Source organism: Struthio camelus, chromosome 11, assembly GCF_040807025.1.
Source record: "Struthio camelus isolate bStrCam1 chromosome 11, bStrCam1.hap1, whole genome shotgun sequence".
Taxonomy (NCBI): domain Eukaryota; kingdom Metazoa; phylum Chordata; class Aves; order Struthioniformes; family Struthionidae; genus Struthio; species Struthio camelus.
In genome coordinates, this window is record NC_090952.1 from 10,712,428 (window position 1) to 10,732,394 (window position 19,967).

The 19,967-nt window shown below is 40.3% G+C and overlaps 1 protein-coding gene across 5 annotated transcripts in view; it reads left to right on the forward strand.

Moving 5' to 3' along the window:
* Window positions 1–19,967, forward strand: part of TENM1 (teneurin transmembrane protein 1) — a 910,925-nt gene that overhangs the window by 747,176 nt on the left and 143,782 nt on the right. For 3 of the 5 annotated variants that reach the window (XM_068956568.1, XM_068956570.1, XM_068956569.1), the window contains 2 exons: window positions 7,818–8,056; window positions 19,685–19,837. In XM_068956568.1, the coding sequence (XP_068812669.1) occupies window positions 7,818–8,056; window positions 19,685–19,837 (392 nt within the window). The remainder of the gene's footprint in view (window positions 1–7,817; window positions 8,057–19,684; window positions 19,838–19,967) is intronic. The other 2 variants (XM_068956571.1, XM_068956572.1) reach the window with 2 other exon arrangements.

The following is a 19,967-nucleotide window of genomic DNA, read 5'->3' on the forward strand; positions in this document are numbered from 1 at the left end:
AAGACGTTTTTTGAGTACTGTGGTTTTCCCTTGTTCTTTTTTAATCAAGCTCCTACTTACTTGCGTTATTCAAAACGTATGTTTATAGCCTTCCAAACCACAGAAACTTGTACATACTCACTTTTCGTCAGTTTAAGCTGACCGAATAATAATGAAATGCAGAAGTAATAATAACAAAAAACCATGTGAAAGTGCACACACAGAGTGCAGTGTGAGATCTTGGAAGCTCTATGTTTTCCCCTTGGCCACTTCATCTTCTTGAGAACGTTGCCCCACTGCAGAGATGCAGAAAGCGCTTTGGTCACCAAGCAAGGAGACAATTGCTATTTGAGCAGTGCAATTCCTTAGGAACTTGTTTGTGAACGGAACTTACTCCTGCGTTAAGTGACCTTACTTGTGGTTATTCCAAAAATAAATGCAAGGGGATTTCATTTATGATCTTTCCTTCAAATCTTATTGTTCAGTATCTGCTGTTTTGCCATGGCACTTGTATTTTGTCATTTTCTACCTAATTAAGCAACAAATCTAACCTACAGAGAGGCTGATCATATTAAACACAGACACGTGGCAAGGGTTAGAAATTCAAAGTCCCGTGTGTTTTCACTGCACAGAAGAAAAGATCTAAAAATATTTAAGACTTCTGAATTGAAAAAGATATATTGAAAGCCATAAATATGACCGTGAACTTAATCTAAAAGCTGTAAATAGGACCCTAAATTTAATAATGCAAGGATGAAACCATCTTTTGCAGAAATAAAAATACAAGCATTTGTCAACTCCAGTGAATTACAATTTTAATGTCTCCAGCTTGGGCACTTGAGGCTCCGTCTTCTTTTGAATAATTTGGGATCCAGTCACTATAAGGCAATTTAAGTTGTTTGTGTGCTCTACCGTAATTTTTCTTTGGGAGAAGGTCAGGTTTGGGCTTCCCTAGAACAGTATGACAGTATTTGTACATGTAAGTGTTTTATCCAGACTGAATGTAGTAATTTGAAATGCCATGCTGTAGATACTCTTTGCTCATTTTGAATAATGGACAAGCGTATGAAGTAATAAATAAGAGTATAAATGCGTTGTTATTTTATGGCCACCAATAACGAAGTTGGCCTGGTGGCTTTCTGTAAAGCAATATTTTCATTTATTAAAACAGAAGGAGACTAAATGTAAATTTTGAAAGAGAAAAATATTAACAGGTTCATATAGAGGGTCTCATCTGATTTGGCAAACAGAATATATGTAGCAGAAAGGGCCATAGCTATGCAGAAGATGGTATCTTTTAATTTTACGGAGAAACTTATACATTTGGAACGTTATTGCTTGGAAACATGTATCTATCCCCTGGTAGCTTACTTCCAGGAAATCTGTGCTGCAGGATTAGATAATATTTAGATAAGTAATGTGATACACCTCTTGCTGAGTTGAATTTGTTGAGAATGTTATTTGTCACTGTTGCAGTACAGCTCAGCTTTCGACTATCTGCATGTGAGTGTAGGTATTTGGATGGAGACTCACCTGCCCACAGGAGGAAATATATGGCAAAGCGAACCAAGGGGCAACTATTTCTACGTCCGTTATCTCATATTCATTTCTTTGTTTTGAGCCGTTCTCATAAGCACAGGTGTGAGCGACAAAAGTACCCTATTGGCATTTCAAAGTACCCTGCAGATATTATATAACTATTCGTTGTAAAACCTTTGTAAATGTTGTTATTACTATCGTTCTATTTTACCTATGGAAAATTAAGAAATTACTGAAAATAGAATAAACCATGAGCTCCCATAGTGTTTGCCCCAGTAATCCCTGTGTGCATGGATCAGTTTTACTCAGATGTTGTTTGAATTGTACTATTTGTAAAAGACCTCATCCACAGAAAAGTACTTCTGAATTGAAAAGCATGGCATTAATATAGCAATGTCACTGAATATCGTAACAATAAAGCACATACTAACCTATACAGGACTAATTTCTGCCCCCAGTATGGCAGCTTTTGTTTTGGCTGCTTTTTCAATAAATGGCCAGTGAAACAAGAAGAAGATTGTGTTTCAGATGATTGTCCAGAATTAGAACCTGTTCTTGATTGATTTTGGTTGCTTTCCTGCATTCGTATAGTTATTGTCCCAGATTTCTTGGGGGGGCGACTTGAAAGCCGAGACACCTGGGTAAGGGAGCGAGCTTGCCTAGGGCAGCGTGGGGCGATCCAGTCAGCGTCATGTCGCTTTTGTTGATGCTCTTTAATGAAGTGATTAGCGAGGGACACAGACAAAGTCTTTTTACATCCTTTCACATGCAGGGTCACAGGGCAGGGTCAAAGTTTTCAAACACTATGCAAAGTAAACGTGAGTGCCTAAAGGGAGGCAATTCTATGTGAAAGATTCAGAAAGCAGTTACAGCTCAAAAAGGGAATTATAACAATGCACTTGTATTCCCAAAGACAAATCTCTGATGGGTCTTAAAATTATACATATAAAGATAGAATCATATAATAAATTAGATACATTCTTTTCATGACCATTTCCTTCTTCTTTCACCCATGTTCTCATAAATAGATAGAATAGGGCATAGTGCTGCACCAGATAAAATTATAGATCAGATTCTATGTATAGTTACGAATCATGTCTTATAATTCACATACAGTTTTGCCAGATTGGTTATAAAGAAGATGGTATGGTTGGCATATTATGGCTGTACAACAGCTGTCTTGTTTTTATACTGTATACTTCACTGAGAGCCGTGTGGGAGGTAAGGAATGATTTATATGCAGAGGTCCATATTCTGATCACTGTCTAAGTTTAGGAGTTTCCTTCTCCCCCACCCCATTCACAGTACAGAGTGGGATGGATAGAAAATCAGTAAAGAGCAAGTTTCTGCTTCTTTCCAGTGTCACAGGAAATATTGCACAGCTGAAAAGGGCCATGGGCTTGTGGTCAGTGCTGACCAAAGGAGATGGGTAACTATATCAGTTCCAAAGCTAATCTTTTGGCTACTATTTTTACGAGTCTTTTGGATATGCCCAAAATCAGAATTCTTTATATGGTTCGATAATTATGCCACTGATCAATTCCCTTTGCTGCTTCTGTTAGTATCTAAATTAGAATTACTTCAATTGCCTATTTAAATTTGAGTATACAGTTACATAACTTAGTTAAAAAGAAGTTAAAATACTTAAATGACCAAACTGAAGACTTGCTAGCTTTTTTGTCGCTTAGTTATGCAGTAGTTTATTATGCTTTTAACAACTACTTCTTGAAACTGAAGTACATACAAGAACAAATGTGTTCCTACTTGGTTTAGCCAGGAGAAATGCAGACAAATCTTTTGGCCAAGGCATTGCAAGCTTTCTTTCGCATTTGTATTTCTCCTAACTCCTCCATTGGATTGCTTTCAAATCTCCTCTCACCTTTCATTTTTCTCTTAAAAACCTGTAATTTGTAAGGAAGTGAAGGAAAACATGTTGCAATGTACAAGGTAGACTTCTAGGCCTACAGATTTGAGGTTGAAACACGGGGCAAGTGCTTAGAACGTACAGAACCATGGCAATGCCAGGCCCTCGGCAGGGTAGAGGGACGTTGCTGCGGTGCTGGGAGAGCAAAATGCTTTCTCGGGATGTAATTAAGGAATCCTGTGTGTGGTTGATCTAGTTTCTGTAATGGCATTTCATTACCATCACATGAATTCAACTGAGGTGTTGCTTCATGGGTAGTTCTTATAGGACTTAAGTCGCCACTCCAGCTAAGAAGCCGAAAGTGCGTAACAAAGCATCCTAACGGAGGAACGTGTAAAGAAAGAAATGAATTAGCATTCTCCTAACGTTTTCCTAATTGAGAATTCGGTGTTTTTGTGTGAGCTGTACTCTTGGAGGTAAGTGCCATTCCTCTTGAGGTAGAACAAGAGCAAGAACACTTAGATGAGCCACGTGAAACCACTCCATTACTGAAAGCAAGCTTTTCTGTGACCAGCAGGACTAAGGGGGCTGATTTCATGCCTTCTGTCACCTGAACTCTCCAGTAACTCCCTGTCTGCCTGGGGGAGTCAGTGCAGCAGGTCTGGACCTCGGTGCTCCCAGCCAATAGGTGCCCCGAGTCAATAGCCCCAGGTGAGGGGTGCACGGCTGGCAGGAGCGTCGCGGAGCGGGTAAGGAGCTGAGGTTATTAATGGGAACTCGTTAAGGTTGTTGTCCCCTGTCTCGTTGCTGATCTTTATGAGGCTGTTAGGATCTTTTTCTTCCTGTCAGATTTGCTTACAAGAATTCAAAGTTTAAAAGTTTTGGATTTGTAGAAACAAACAAAGAGACAGATAGGCAAACAGACATGGTGCTTACATTATGAAGTTTTCCCACTGCATGTTTCGTACAGTGAAATTATTACTGAGCCTTGAATGTTTTTATGTCTTGGAATTATCAGCATTATATTAAGTGACTTTTATTTCACAGATGCCTTGCAGATTGTGTCTTGTATTTCTTTTTCTGAGAGAGTAGTATTTTAATCTTTATGAATGTTTTTGACAGTTTTGTGAACATGTAGAACTTTCCTACTTAATATGGGTGGTCTTATCTATTGTTCTTATAAATTCTCTGATTTTTCTTTTGTGCTCTCAACTCAAAAAAAAAAAAAGCCTTACCTTCTCTGTTAGATTGAATATTAAGGCACATACCAAGCCGTAGTCACGTATAAACTCTTGAACTGCAATTTTTATTATTTTGCTCTTTAGAGAGAGGCTGATTTTATAGAATTGATAGCAACAGTTTACTGTGTCCTAATGTCCTTTGGGAACAATGGTGTGCTTAGACAGATGAGTAGTCATCTGAGTTTATGAGAACATAGTCACAGTCTAGCTTTGGAAATTTGTCTTTCTGCCAGCAGTGTTTTTCAAATTCTGCAGAAATGTCTTGAGGTGCTCATTATACGCTCCCAAAAATGGAATGCATAAACAATTGCAGTTTGTAACATTTTCTCTACAGTATTTCGTAGGTAGCTCACTTTCAGTGCGGCATTGCATCATAATCTCAGTTTTATAACAACAAATTAGAGCTATATAAATTCTCCTGTGTGCGATTATAGTTTTCTGTCTGTCTGAAAGGGTGTGCCATCTTGTGCGTACTCGGATTCTCATGCTCTTCTGCTGTTAAAGAGATCCCTCTGCACACTAGTATTTTACCATCAGGCAACGAAATTATTCCTGGCTATTGGTTGCTAGGCTATTAGAGCTTTAATAATAACTTTCAGTTCAGCATCTCTTTGCCTTTACCTCTGATATCTTTGAACTGTGCACCGTATAGGACAATCAATCCTGCCAGTATCAGACCCTTTTGCAGTAATTTCCAAAATCTTTAAAGGAAAAAGTATCAGATAAGTAGATTTTTGTCATTATGTCCTGAACATGTAAACCGCTTAAAGAATTATTGACTGGTTAAAATAAATTATAATAATACTTTTCTTTCTTAATATTGTGATTTTGCTCCTGGCTCCTTGAATATTAGTAGGAATTTTATTGTGAAGTTCATCACCACCGAAAGTCTAGGTGGCCATGTATCTTGTTAACTGCTGACCAGAAAGTAAGACAACCACGTATTTGCGAAAGCCTCCATGTGTGACAATGAAGCAGTCTAAAGATGAGAAATACTGAAGCCAAAATAGCCAGGCACGTTCCACTGGCCTGATATGAGCGAAGCAGAAGTACGTAGTCTTGTAGACAGTTATGTTATTTCATTGGAATTTATTGTGTTACAGTGTTTGAATTTAAAATTTTTGAACTCAAATAGTTACAGGGAACATTAACATGTTCAGAGCATTGCCATCTATTAAATAAGGGCCATACGCTATATAGCTACAACTATGAAATCCTAGTGAATGGGAAAGCAAATTGGACTGCGTTGTCTGGCCTACCGCCAGGATGCTGTGCTCCGTCAAATTCAGTTGTCTGTATTTGGCTGAGTACTGTTTACACGTGTAGTAAGTATGAAGCCTAAGTATGTGTTATTCAACATAGCAAGGAACGCAAAATTTGGCTCTCAATGGTTTGTCAAAAGAATTCATGTGTTTAGGCAGCGTAAACTGTAATGCAGGCTAACTGATATTCTCATTTACTTTTTATGTAACGGCCTAAAGAAAGGCCCTTTATAAGGTAAATCTGCTCGGTGGTGCCTTCTTATTTTTTGGAGAACTGTAGCCTTTCTTTTAAAATCTGACAATGGAAACAGATAATATTATACTCGTTGCACCATCTTAACTATTACCTTCTTACGAGCATGGATTTACAATATTCTTATGTCAGATGTCACAGTGGGCTCATGTTTCCCTCTGAGCCTTTGAGTCTGTCTATGTCCCGCTGTGGAGGTCCCAGAGGAATTCTGCCAGAGAGACTGGTCTGTGTTTGTATCCAGAACTTCTCGCGTGCCTTGCCGAAGGTATGAAGGTACATTCGTCATGTGAAAGGCTGTAAATGATGTCAGCTCTTGTCAGTGAGCTTCAGCTTGGAAATTCCTCTGTGCCGTTAGGGTCAGGTGCGTCGTTCGCCCCCGGCCCCAGCCACGGGCCACGGGGACGCTCGCGCCTCTCACAGCTGGGGGACGAAGGGAGATGTGGATCACCGAGGAGCCAGTGGCAGCGGCGCTCGCGTGCTGTTTCGGAGCTGGGAGCTCGTATGAACGGGCCTACAGGTCCAAGCACCTGGGCTGCAGAAGAGTTGTTGCCTCGCAGTAGAGTCTGGCTCCCAAAGCAAAGGAGGGCCAGCGCGGGTCTCCAGAAATGCCCTCGTGATTCAGGGGTCAGTTCAGTTAACTAGAGGCTACAGAGACACGTGGGCTGAAACAGCGGTTACTGCCTGGCAGCTCTGTGGCCAACGCAGTCCTTGCTCGCACAAGCTGTGCGCTGGCAGCTTATCACTCGCATAACAGAAAGGAAAAAAACCTGCAAAAAAATTAGTGTTTCCAAAAGAAGAACACTTGGTATGGTCAGACTTGATTGTGTCCCTTACTGCCACAATGGCTGAGCAAGTTATTTTGTAGAAGTTAAATATCCCTTCCCTAATTCTCCTGGAGAGCATGTGCCAGCCCTGAAAATCTTCCCTCTTCCTCTAGATAACCACTCTGTATTCACGCACCAGAGCTTGTTCTGCAAGGCACAGCTCTGTACCTTGTTTTTTATGCTAATGTTAGTCTTTGCAGTCTTTGCTTGGATGCTTTAGTTTGTTGAAGGCAGTCCTCCCACCCGTATGGAAATAGGTCTCCGAACGAGCTTGCTAACTTAGCGTGTTTGAGAATCACACCCAGAAAGCAAAAGCATTTGAAAAAAAACTGCTCTCGATATAGCTCAATTAAGAATACTAAACAGATTGTGTGCTTTCCTGTGCAGTAACTAACATTCTTCAGATGGGTTGTCCGTGTGGATTTTCCACTAAGTAGTCTCCTTTCCCTCCTGTGTTTGTTTTTTTTCCTATTCTCTGGCGAGAATCTGTAGTAAAAAATAAGTAAGTACTCGGAGTGGTGGTGGCTTCCGCGCCCCTTTTTATTTTTTTTCAAACTGTCGGTGCCGTGCACGCAGCCGAGCGGCTGTGGTTGTGGGCAGAGGGGCGCCGCCGGCAGAGCTCCCCCGGGCACCTAGCAGGCGCGCGCCGAGGCTGCCAGCCGCGGGGCAGCAGGCCCCAGCCTGCCGGCGCCCCTCGGCCCTGCTCGTATTCGGACCGGCTCGGGGATCGTTTGGCGGGCGGTGTTTGTCATGCTACATGCGGTGTTTGTCATGCTACAATGCTTATGCAGTTCCTTTCACTTTTTCAAGCACAAACTGGTGTTTACAACATGGTTCTTTGTCTTCTCTTTGTAGGCATTTCCTATTTAAACATGGATCTGGGTCTTCAGCTATCTTCAGTGCAGCCAGTCAGAACTATCCTTTAACCTCCAATACTGTTTACTCTCCACCTCCTAGGCCTCTTCCTAGAAGTACCTTTTCTAGACCTGCCTTCACTTTTAACAAACCTTACAGGTGTTGCAACTGGAAGTGCACTGCTTTGAGCGCCACTGCTATTACAGTTACGCTGGCGTTGTTGCTAGCCTATGTTATCGGTAAGCCTCTGGTTTTTTTCTATGCTGAATTATTCTTTACCTTTTCTGTTCTGTTATCACGCTTGCTTTTGCGCTAGTATAAATACTGTGTTTTACTAATAATGTTTGCCGTTGGGTGCTCTGTAAATTCTGGCAAGCAAAATACTAGATTGGCCAGAGGTTGTACACGACATGGCATTCTCATTAACTTTCTTCTCTGTTAACCTCAATACTGCCTGATAGGGAAAGAAATATTATTCAAGATGACATGTTTGCACTAGCAGAGGACTCCTACTGATTTTAATTGCTGTGATATTTTTCTTGAATTAAAGGTTTGGTTTTCATATTAACACTTACAACATTGTTGCTCTTAAATAATAATTCTTAAAAGATATTGGTAACTTTCTGTTGCATTTTTGCCTTGCTGCCTTTCTTTCATTTCTTTGATCTGATCAAGATCTGAAACTTTGATATTTTCCCCGTAGTTCTTACATCATTGGTTAGACTTGTAGCTAGCTTTAAAAATATGTAGCACTTTATACCATATTTTCTAAGACATATTTTGCTGTCCCTGTATTGAATTTATGTTTCAGAAAAATGTTACATAGATTGAAGTGCACTTACTTAATTTCAAACTCCTTTTTGGTAAGTAACTAAGTTTGCAATTTTGTTATCACAATAGATTGATAGGATTTATCAAAGTCGCTGGAAACTCCTTCCTTTTATTTGGAAGATAAATACTGAAGTCACGCTTGGAGTCAGTGTGATTAAAAACATACATGAGAGAGCAAATCTTTTTGACTTACTATATGACGCTTTGGCTGAACATTAATTTCCATGTTGATTTTACAGTCTGAAATGTAAGTATTATACGATGTTAATTATGCTGAAGCTTAGAATGTGGCTGTAAACACATGGAAGTCTAATGAATTTTTGCTTATTCTGTATTCCCTGAATAAACATCTTTATGCTGGCTTTGGGTTTCTCAACAAAGTCCCACAGAAAGTTCCAGTCGTTTCGGTTTTTGCTGTGTTTTTGGTCCCATGGTGACAAAGGTCTAGTTACTATCAGTGAGATGTTCATCAGGAGGGATTTTTTCTGACACCCTGATCTAATGCAGATGGGAAAGCAGACTTCATCGTTTCTGGTGTATGATTATTTGAAAGCACCTGAGGATCTAGTAAGCTACATTAATTGCAGATTTACATAACAGCTGGTGAGCATATGCCCTCAGTTAAGGACTGGCTGTATAATTTCTGCAGCCTCATCCGTTTGCTACCTATAAACCCCACCCACACCATCTCAGTTCTGTCTGGATGAAACACTGCCTGCTGCATCGCTGCCTGGATCTCAGTCTGCCACCGGGAAAAGTTGTTTAACGTCGCAGAGGTCCAGCGCTGCGCATCACCCCCCTGAGAACGCTGTAGGAGCTCCGCGCCACCGTGAATGAAAAAGCCCTATGTGAATTCCCTGTAGGCATGTCTGTATTTCTCTTAACACAGCACCACAAAGCTGTAACACCTGTTTTCTATCCATTAAGTATTAGTTAGGCAGTACTAGGTAAAATTAATGTACCTTTATGTTTTATATTACATATATATGTTTCTACTGACGTTCTCTATAGCACAATATAAATTGCTGAACCAGAAATACTAATTTAGAAAAATTTTCAAAGTGCATTTACTTCCTTTTGTTTGCCCCAGAAGTTTTTCAATTGCAAAAGTTTTTTCTTGTAAATTCAAATATTAGTTAGCTTACTCCAAGTTAATACCTATGCTGCCTATTTCTGGTTAGTTAAATATTTAAATATGTTCATGGTCTGTTCTTCTGAGTCAGGTACCTTAATACTTTTGCCTTTTGTTAAGCATGGATCATAACATATGAACTATTTTCAAAGTTCAGTTATTCTTAGGGTTTCATACTTGCATATCTTTTCATGTGCAAGTTTCAAATAACGGTAGGTGACTATACAAAATCAGACTGCATACAACGCCCTGCAGTGAAAATACAGTCCAGCAAGTATTTTCTTTTCACTAACTGTGATCTGCATTGTGTCAGGTCCCTCAGTCCTTGCTCCAGGAAGGTTTCCTTAAAGTCAAAGGGAGTTAAACGTGAGCGAGGACTATAGACTTGGGCCTAGATTGTAAAACAAAATTCATATAACTTTCAGGATCAAACCTCTCTGTGATCAACTCAGTGGTTGTTACTGGAAGGATAAGGGAGAGCTTGTAAAGGCGGAATTATTTCCATCGTATGTTTTATGGCATAGTCTGCAGTAGCCTACAGCGAGCTGAGATTTCAGGCCAAATGAGCGTAGGTCAAAATACAACATCTAAGCTTTTTCTTATGCATATCTAATAGCTTAAGTGTGCTTCTTTCTCAAATAGCTTTTACTGCGGTTAGATGCAAGAGCTACATATTACTGTTAAAAGAATAAAAATTAATAAAAAGGCCCCAAATCTAAGCCTCAGATCGGGACAGGCCCAAAGCCTTGGAAATTCAAGGCTTGTTCCAGATGAAAAATTTGCAAGTGTCTCTAATATTTATAAGGAGCCAACCCAGACCTGTGCCATTTTGGTGTAAACTGTCACTGGTTTCTTTTTCCTCAAAAGATAAATTATCAAGTTTTCCTTCTTTTATTTTTCAGTCTTTCCTTATTATCAATAAGACTCAATACAGAAGCTTTAACTGAGAACACATATTTCTTCTGCATTTTCTATCTTTTGAACTCTTAGTCAGTTAAAAAAAACGATAATAATATATATTTTTCTCTGTGTTCCCATTTTTGCCCTATAATTCAGCGTGTTTATTATTTGGTCCTTCTTGCTGAAATAAATTTGAGTATTATATGGACAATAACGAAATTACTGAATCCTGTAAATGGTTCTATAAAAGCTGATTTATTGAAAATCTTTAGTCACAGTATTTAGTTTAGCAAGTAAAACATATTTTCACTTTAACAGGAGTAATTTCTATGAATAGGTTGTAAAGTCATAGTAGTTACTACATTAAGCGCTCATTTCATGAAGAGGGTGTTTAGTCGCCTCACTGTAAATGCACTGAATTATTTTTCTCTTGAATAAAGGCATTTTTTTTCTTCTATGCTTTCTTATATGTTGGCAACAATAATGCCTTCGTGCCCATCTGGAGCACAATTCCTTCCGTTTGTCTACCAAGAAGGCAGTAAGACAAATGAACAAATGTAACAGCCAACAGAAAAGGTGATGTTAATGCATTTCATGGGTGCTTCAGAAGGCGCTGCGGCAGCCCCCCGGCCGCTCTTGAGAGGCTGGCCAAGCTTTTGGGTGGTGAGCAGAGTATCAGATTAAGGCAGAGTGAAATTGCCAATGGAGTGAAAGACTGACTAGGAAAAACGAGGCATCCGTCCTTACGACAGCAATGTGAAGTGGGCACAATCTGCCTCCTAGCACTCGCTCTGTCTGGAGGATGTGTAAGCTGTTCATGTTTTAAAGGTTTAGGCAAATGTGCAAATGAATGCTCAAATGGAAAAAAAATATCTCATTGTACTTGACAGAAGATTCTAGAAATACAGTTGCAGTCAAAGTTTTCTGGTTTTGACTGTAAAACAGCAATAGATAAATTCCTGGCTTTGTGTTGATGCATATTTCTCTCTGTGGCGTGAGGTGGGTCTAATGGCCGTAACATAGATTCCTAATTATCACATGAGAAAAATGACCATATCTGTTTGATTCAGTTCAGTCGATAGTTGTGTCTGTGCTCATTTATTGGTCTGTGCTGCTATAAGCAGTATGAAATAGTTTACCATTCTGGAGTGGTACCGCTAAATGGTCTCTTTTTTTATTCTCATTGTAATAAAAGCCTTAGAATCCATCGCCAAGTATAAAAGAAATTCAATCAGAAATTTAAAAAGAGTACATAAGGCAAATGTAAGAGTTAAAATAAGAAGTAAACATTTTTTCTGTAGTTCTTCATTACCACACTGTTTTCTTTACATATAATACAATGTTTTGATGATGTGACTGTTCATCTAGTCAGTTATTTTTAGCCCATTATTCAGTAGGATTTTTCTTCCATGATATCTTACCCTTTTATCTGCATCTAATTTGGACTTGCAAATCATTGGTCCTATTGATCAAAGGTGCTGAACTCCTACAGTTCCTATTGATTTCAACAGAAGATGCAAATATTCAGTGCCTCTGAAAATTGGATCCTGTGTTCTTAGATTTAACCATCTCTGACTACAAAATCGCTATTTTATACATAAATGAATTCTCAAGTATGAATGCAAAGTTATCCCTGTCCTTCACGATATTATCGCTTTTTATGAGTAGGCAATGGAGAAGGGTGTTAGGTCTAAGATTATGCTCATATGGAGGGGGAGGAAATTAAAACCTCTCCGCTGTTGGCCATTGGTTCTCTCATTTCTCATACTCTGCAAAAGGCAGAGGAGTGATGGTTTTAGCAGCGGAAGGCTAGGCCAGATTTTGAGGACGTGTGTATCTCAGTCTGTAGATTTGTAACATTGTTTTTATGGCTTTATACAATATAAAACTGTGGGAAAAATAGGAATCCTTGACTTTTGAGAACTAGAAGTTATGCAGAGAAAGCAGAAGTGGTATATTTGCCGATTTTACACTGAAGACTGTCATGGTGTAGTACACATAGCTAAACGCTTCAGGTCTAGATGCGCAACTCTGTCACGGTGGAGAACTCGTCAGTGGGATCGCTCTCACTTCCAACGGACGTCAGGGTTTCCCCGCTGGAAGTGAGGGCGTCTGTTCTCTCTGAGCTGGGGTCTCGCTGACGAGTCTGATGTTGTCACAGACCTTCAAGTACACTGAGGGGAAAGCTTGACAACACTGTACTATTGTCTAAGATTAGGCTTTGTTTGTTCCTAACTTTAACAGATGGCTTAGTAATGAAAAGTGAAACCAGTCTAATTATTATATATCTGAGTAGGAGGATTGCAGGGGAGGGCAGGATTTTTTTATTCTCAGGTATAAAAAATATGTATAAAGAGGACGCTACTTGAGATAGAGCAGAATGCTTGAAAGTTAAGATGGATATAACAACCATATGGAAAAATCCTTATCTCATGAAATGAGATACATGGTCCAGAATAACATATCACTTCAATACAGATCCAAAAAGAAAAAGAAATGGTAGGATGCTTCAGGCTGAATCCAGTATTAACAGTCTCGAGTTTCATTATAGCAAAATGACATTAGCATTTTATCTCCAAAACAAGCCTAAAAAAGAAAGGCACTCCTTCTATAGGTTGGGATTCAGCAGCAGAATTTGATTCTCGACTCTTAGCTGTATTAGATATTTTCACAGTAGTTCCCCTTCACACTGCCCAAATGGAGCTGAAGAACTGATGTGCAGTGTGGCTGTATGCCACAGTCAAATCCAGTTTTATAAGCAGAACCTGCTACCAGTTACAGCAGATAACTGCTTCCCTGGCACGTGGTCAGAGCAGCTGCAGATCTGCTTTGTACTCCAGCTCTTCTAAAGTCTAGGCTTCATGGGGGATGATCTAGTGAGATTTTCTAAAATAACTAAAAACAGCACAGAAAGCTAAACAAAAGCATATAGTGGAGGTCAACAATTTGGAGAGACTTCACATTTCTAGGATTTTTGTCCTCTGAAGTTCGTCTCGGGGGTTGATAAGTACTTACTGCACAAGACTTTTTTGACATCTCCTCACTACTGGGAGTCTGTTTTGCACTTGAGCCAAGCCTCTTATTCATATACTGCCAAACGTGTAACACAGGAGTTGACAAGCTGTGCTTACACAGAAGGTAGATAAGAATAAATTAAATTAGATCATTGGCTTCATAGCAGATGGTGGGTTAATCCAGTTTGCGAACTGAGTTCTGAAAAAAATGCTTATGTGTTTGTGAACATTTACTTGAGTGTGTTGCAAGATTGCAAGAACTGAGTTACCTTATCTGAAAGCGTCAGTTTATTTTATTTAAATGTTGAACAAAGTAAGCAATCTGGTCATTTACTTCGCAGGCAAAGGCCTGGGCTCTGCTTCTGAACAGAGCCCAACTGGTTTTGATTACAGAAGTAATGTGAAGTAACCAAAAAGCTGCCTCTGGATAGAGAAAATCTCTTGGCATAAAGCCATATTAACTTTTAATGTCGTTTTTCCATGAAGGAAAATTATGGGTGGGATAGATGATACAGACCTTTACTTTATCTTCTGCAAGAGATCTGTTTTATACCTAATAATTATATTTTCCTAAGAGGTGTAATAAATTAGTCAAGAGAAACTCAGCACTACCACAAGTAGACTCTTCTGTTTTCAAGATAACTAATTTAAAGTTACCTTGAGTGACTCTCCCCTGCTGCTTGTCCAGGAAAGAAACTTAGTTTCACCATAATCACTCGGCACCTCCAGTCTCTTTAGCTCCAGCAAATGGACTAAAATCCATATCTGCCTTGCAAAAACTGTACGTCCACTTTTCTGTTACCATTTTCTCTGAAACCTTATTTGAATTAAACAAGGCTATCTAAAGATTTGGTAATAAGTACAGGTATGGTGGCATCCATTGTATAAGCTCTATCTCCAGATGTTTCGTGAAGAGGGTCAAATTTTGCCTTCAGACATATTTGCCTGCCTCCACATCACCTTAATCAGAGCAATGTAAAACTCTACTTGTAGCAGAATGCAACTCATAAATAGCATAGAGCAAGGGAATAATATAATGGTAGAGGGGTGCATATGCTGAAGGTTCGAGCAAGCCAAGAAAGAATAGCTTTTCAGATGAGATTTGCAGTAGGATGGAAGAATCAAGGAGACAGACAAACAAAGGTGAATGTTCAAGAACACCAGGTAAAGACGCGTGGCTGCTAATAGCAGTGCGAACAGCAGCAGTGCTAACAGCAGCAAGTCCAGTCTTGTTCAATATATTCCTCAATGACCTGGAGGAAGGGACAGAGTGCACCCTCAGCAAGTTTGCTGATGATACTAAACTGGGGGGAGTGACTGACACACCAGAAGGCTGTGCTGCCATTCAGAGGGACCTGGACAGGCTGGAGAGGTGGGCAGAGAGGAACCTCCTGAAGTTCAACAAAGGCAAGTGCAAGGTCCTGCACCTAGGCAGGAATAATCCCATGCACCAGTACAGGCTGGGGGTTGACCTGCTGGAAAGTAGCTCTGCCGAGAAGGACCTGGGAGTGCTGGTGGACAACAAGTTAAGCATGAGGCAGCAGCGTGCCCTTGTGGCCAAGAAGGCCAATGGTCTCCTGGGGCTGCATTAGGCAGAGCGTTGCCAGCAGGTCGAGGGAGGTGATCCTGCCCCTCTCCTCCGCCCTGGGGAGGCCTCCCCTGGAGTACTGTGTCCAGTTCTGGGCTCCCCAGTCCAAGAGAGACACGGCACTACTGGAGAGCGTCCAGCGGAGGGCTACCAAGATGATTAGAGGGCTGGAGCACCTCTCCTCTGAAGAAAGACTGCAAGAGCTGGGCCTGTTCAGCCTGGAGAAGAGAAGACTGAGAGGCGATCTCATCAACGTGTGCAAGTATCTGAAGGGGGAGTGTCAAGAGGATGAGGCCAGCCTCTTCTCCGTGGTGCCCAGCAACAGGACAAGAGGCAACGGGCAGAAACTGAACCACAGGAAGTTCCATCTGAACCTGAGGAAAAACTTCTTCACTGTGAGGGTGACAGAGCATTGGAACAGGTTGCCCAGAGAGGCAGTGGAGTCTCCTTCCCTGGAGATATTCAAAACCCGTCTGGACGTGATCCTGGGAAATATGCTCTAGGTGACCCTGCTTGAGCAGGGAGGTTGGACTAGATGATCTCCAGAGGTCCCTGCCAACCTAAACGATTCTGTGATTCTGTGAATACTGGCACTCAGCTTTTATATGAGAAGTTTGGTTAGGCCCAGATGAAGGGATGTGGGTTGATTCCCCTGGTGACTCACTACAGCCCGTCCTAACTTTAACTAGGAATTTTGCAGCTGTGAGGCTCATTGATGCTAAGAAGTTGTTTAGTTTGCCCTTACCCAATAGTCTTTGGTTTTGCTTGAAACTGGAGACGTTCATCAGTGATCTTATGGCACCCATCAGTAGCTAAGATATTTTAAGTGGTGCAAAATATAGGATATCTGATTGCAAAATTTCTCTGGAACGCCAGGTGGGCAGAGCCTAAGTAGATTTTTGCTTTTTTGGTAATTTCAATGTAGTCATCAAACCCCGAGTGCTGTTTTTGTGTTCTATCAGAAGCTGACCTGTGCCTAATAGCGCATCTTTAGTCATAATGGTGGGGTTCAGTGTCAGTGAGTGGTCAACAGCCAGCCCTCAAAACTGCTGTAGGCAAGGTCCAGACCTCTTTTTATAAATGTCAGTCTGGAAGACTGAACTTCAAGGAGAAGGCAGATGCCTTCCTCAGAAACCAAATCTCCTTCCTCTTTACCCAACACAATTGAATCTTACAAATGTAGTTATATTGTGGTAAAAAACGTTGTGGCCTTGTGTTCAGTTCCACTTCACTATCTATATCACCCTTTCAGTTGGGTGTTGAGTTCTGTGTGTACGGGGGAAGAGCAAAAGCCCGAAATCCACTAGAAGAATAAAAGGGAAAGTGACTTGAAAGAGAAGATCTTTTGGTATTTTCAATAAAAGTCAGTACATGCCTACTTACTTGTCTTTATGATCTTTAAAGAGAGTTGAGAGAGAGATGGTTGAACGTTTTAAGTTAACTCATTTGGTATCTGAATAGTATCTGAATAGTTAAAATATGAGGCTCATATATTCCAGGAAACCAGTTTTGTCAAAATTCTGTCTACCTTAGGTAATAGAAAAGTATCACTGAAAACAAAAGAGGCAAGCTAGGGCTCTGTGTCCGCTAAATACACGTGTATTATTCCCTGTAGTTATCTTTTGGAAAAGGTATCTCTAAGAATTAATGGCCTTTGGTGCTGTATGTAGTCTGGTTATTACTAGAGTAATACCTGGATCTGAAGGTAATTTGTCAGGAGCTGCAGTTTGCCTGCATACCCACCTACTTGACAGGTAATGTAATAAAAATCAGATTTATTTTAACATTGCCAGATGAGTGGATTTCTGCAGTGGTAGAAGTCCGTTAGTTTAATTCGAGTAGAACTTAGTTTCATAGCAGTGTCCTTTGTTATTCAAGTACTCACTCTCTACATTGTTTAACAGGAAGCCGGTCTGCCGGTATCACACACAGTCTCCCACAGACTAGAAGTAAAGAGTCCAAGACTGGCAGAGACCAGCAGCTCTATAAGGCAGTTGGTGTTTTTCAGGGCAGAAACAGACTGTCAAACATACATACAAACAGTTTTGCTAGCTTGCCAAGCTTTGGCATGAACTGTAAAAACAACAGCACTTCCCCAGCCTGAAGGGAAGACAAAGCAAGCAAACTAGTCGAATTGGTGCGAACGGATGACAAAATACATAATGTATATAATCCGGAAACGACAGAGAGTAAGGAGAAATACGCATTACACATTCAGTCCTTTTTTTGTGATGTGCCCTCTGTAGCACATGCAAATACTGTCTTAATATAGGTGCAATAACAACCATGAAAATAGCATAAGAAAGTAAAGGTTATGTTTCGTGATTGTATAGCCTCTAAAAACAATTTTATATGTGCAGTTATGCTTTGCACCTGCTGTTAATGTTTCAAGTATTAATATAATTATTTGCATTAGTATAAATTAAATATGTTGTCATTAATTATCAATCCCATTACGCTTTGTTCCTTTTTGTTGCTATTGACTTTTTAAGTCATCGTAATGCCCAGAAGCTCAGGCCAGGAGCAAGAGCTGCATGCTCCAGAGATGTGAAGGCATGCTGATTTCTGTTGTACCTTTTTTACGTAGCAGTAATCTGTCTTGCATTAATAAGCTCAAGGATCAGAGCGGAGGTCTCTGATCTGACTGCAAGCCCCCTTTTCAGAGCATTATCATGGTCCCTTGGCAGTTTCAAGTCAACAGAATACGAAGCAATCGAGGCAAATCTGGTTTGAGAGCTCTCCTCTAACACTGGAGAGCAGTCCTCCAGCACTTCTTCCAGGGGGTAGGAATTTACACTTCAGTGGTGTCTCCAGAGCCCAGGTCTGATCCTGAAGCGGTGGTCTGTGAGTTCAGTAAACTTGCCTCTCTCGTCCTGAAGTCAATATAAAAATACAGATGCAGCACAAAGTCTGTGTAATGTCACCTCACTAATTCAGTAGAAATGCTCTCATTTGCCCGTGCCTGACTTGGCTCGTAGCTCTACTGCTGAGTGATCCAGGAGGAGTGATCCAGGAGGGCACAGATCTGGAATTAATGCTTGTGGATTGACAGCTTCGCATTCCTGTGGTGGGTTTGGCAAGCTCTTGCTAGGAACCCACTGGAGGCATGGGTTTCTGCTTTACGATTTAACTTTTAAGCATGCAGGGCAGAGGTGAGAAAACACCCACAAAACAGATGCGGACTGCCGTTTGTAGGTTTCCGGTTCATATCATGATTTTTTCTTAAAGTATATGCAAGCGTAAGAGAAAGCAATGCATTTTCTAAATGCAAGGCCCCATTCTAGATCCCCCTCGTTTTTCCTGAGTGTCCTTGAGGTTCCTACACCATACAGGAAAAGCAGATAAATTGCCTGTATTTCTCGGCTTCCATGGTGGGCAGCTCCTGCTCGATGCAAATTGCTGCATATGGCTAAAGAGACTGTTACACAGTTTTTGCTCTTTATATGATTTTTTCATCCCCTCTATGGGGGGGTATCTTCAATGCGTATTTTAGTGGGTCATCAGTCCTCCCTGCTGAGTTACTTCAATGCTGAGGCAACCTCTTCCTTGAAAAACTTTTTCTCCTCGGTGAGACCTAGGTAATTGGCTGGAAAGACTGCAGTACAATCATATTATGCTTATAATAAGATCTTCTGTTGCTGTCTTTCTCCTACCATCCTTCAATGCCTCAGATCAAAAGCGACCAAAAAGAAAACATAAAAACTGAATGGCTATGTAGCTGGAATGGAATAGGCAGCTAGATAAAGATAAATTTTATAACTTCAAAAAAAGGTTAATAATTTTAATAGCTTTCCCAATGCATAAATAACAACGGTTTTTCTGTTCTTGTTCATTATAGACTAACTGCATATATTTTAGATACAGAGCCAGGATCTTCTGTGCAATGTAGTTGCAGAGTAAATCTATCCAAGTCAGTGTTTTTGCTCCTGTTCAGACTAACCTAAATGAAAAGATTTGCGGATGCGGGGAGCACAATTTCACTTAGAACTGGTTTGGAAAGGGTTAGAAGTGTTACTTGCTGGCAGTGTTTTAATCAAACAAACTCTGAGCTCTTTGGTAGTTGAAAGTTGATGGACAGCATTGATGTAGCATTAGAGTCTGTCACAGAATATTTAATTCGTGCAACCGTTATCCTATTATTGCAAGTATTTCCATTAATTGCTGTAGAAATTCATCACCCTGACCTGGCTGAGCTCCAAAAGAAAGTGTTGAAGCTAATTAAACGTTGAATTTTAAGGTAAAATAGTAAATTGCTCATTAGAATCCATGGAATTCTGATTTATTCCTAACAGAACTAAATAATGTTTCACTTTGCAGAAATTGGGTCATAACATTTTTTTTTTAGCCTGACTGACGGTGTTGTAGCTTAGAAATCAATTAACTGGTCTTCATTTTTTTGCAGCAGTACACTTGTTTGGTTTAACCTGGCAACTACAGCCTGTTGAAGGGCAGCTATACGAAAATGGAGTTAGCAAAGGAAATAGAGGAACAGAATCCATGGATACTACTTACCCACCGATTGGAGGAAAAGTTTCTGATAAAACAGAAAAAAAAGGTATGTATGAATGGGGGGGAAAGGCAGTTTAGGACATTTAAACATTACTATGTATCTGATTTGTTACAGGTTTTGAATAAAAGTTGTATCTTCTCTGATACAGTATTAGAATGGATATCAAAAGTCCATG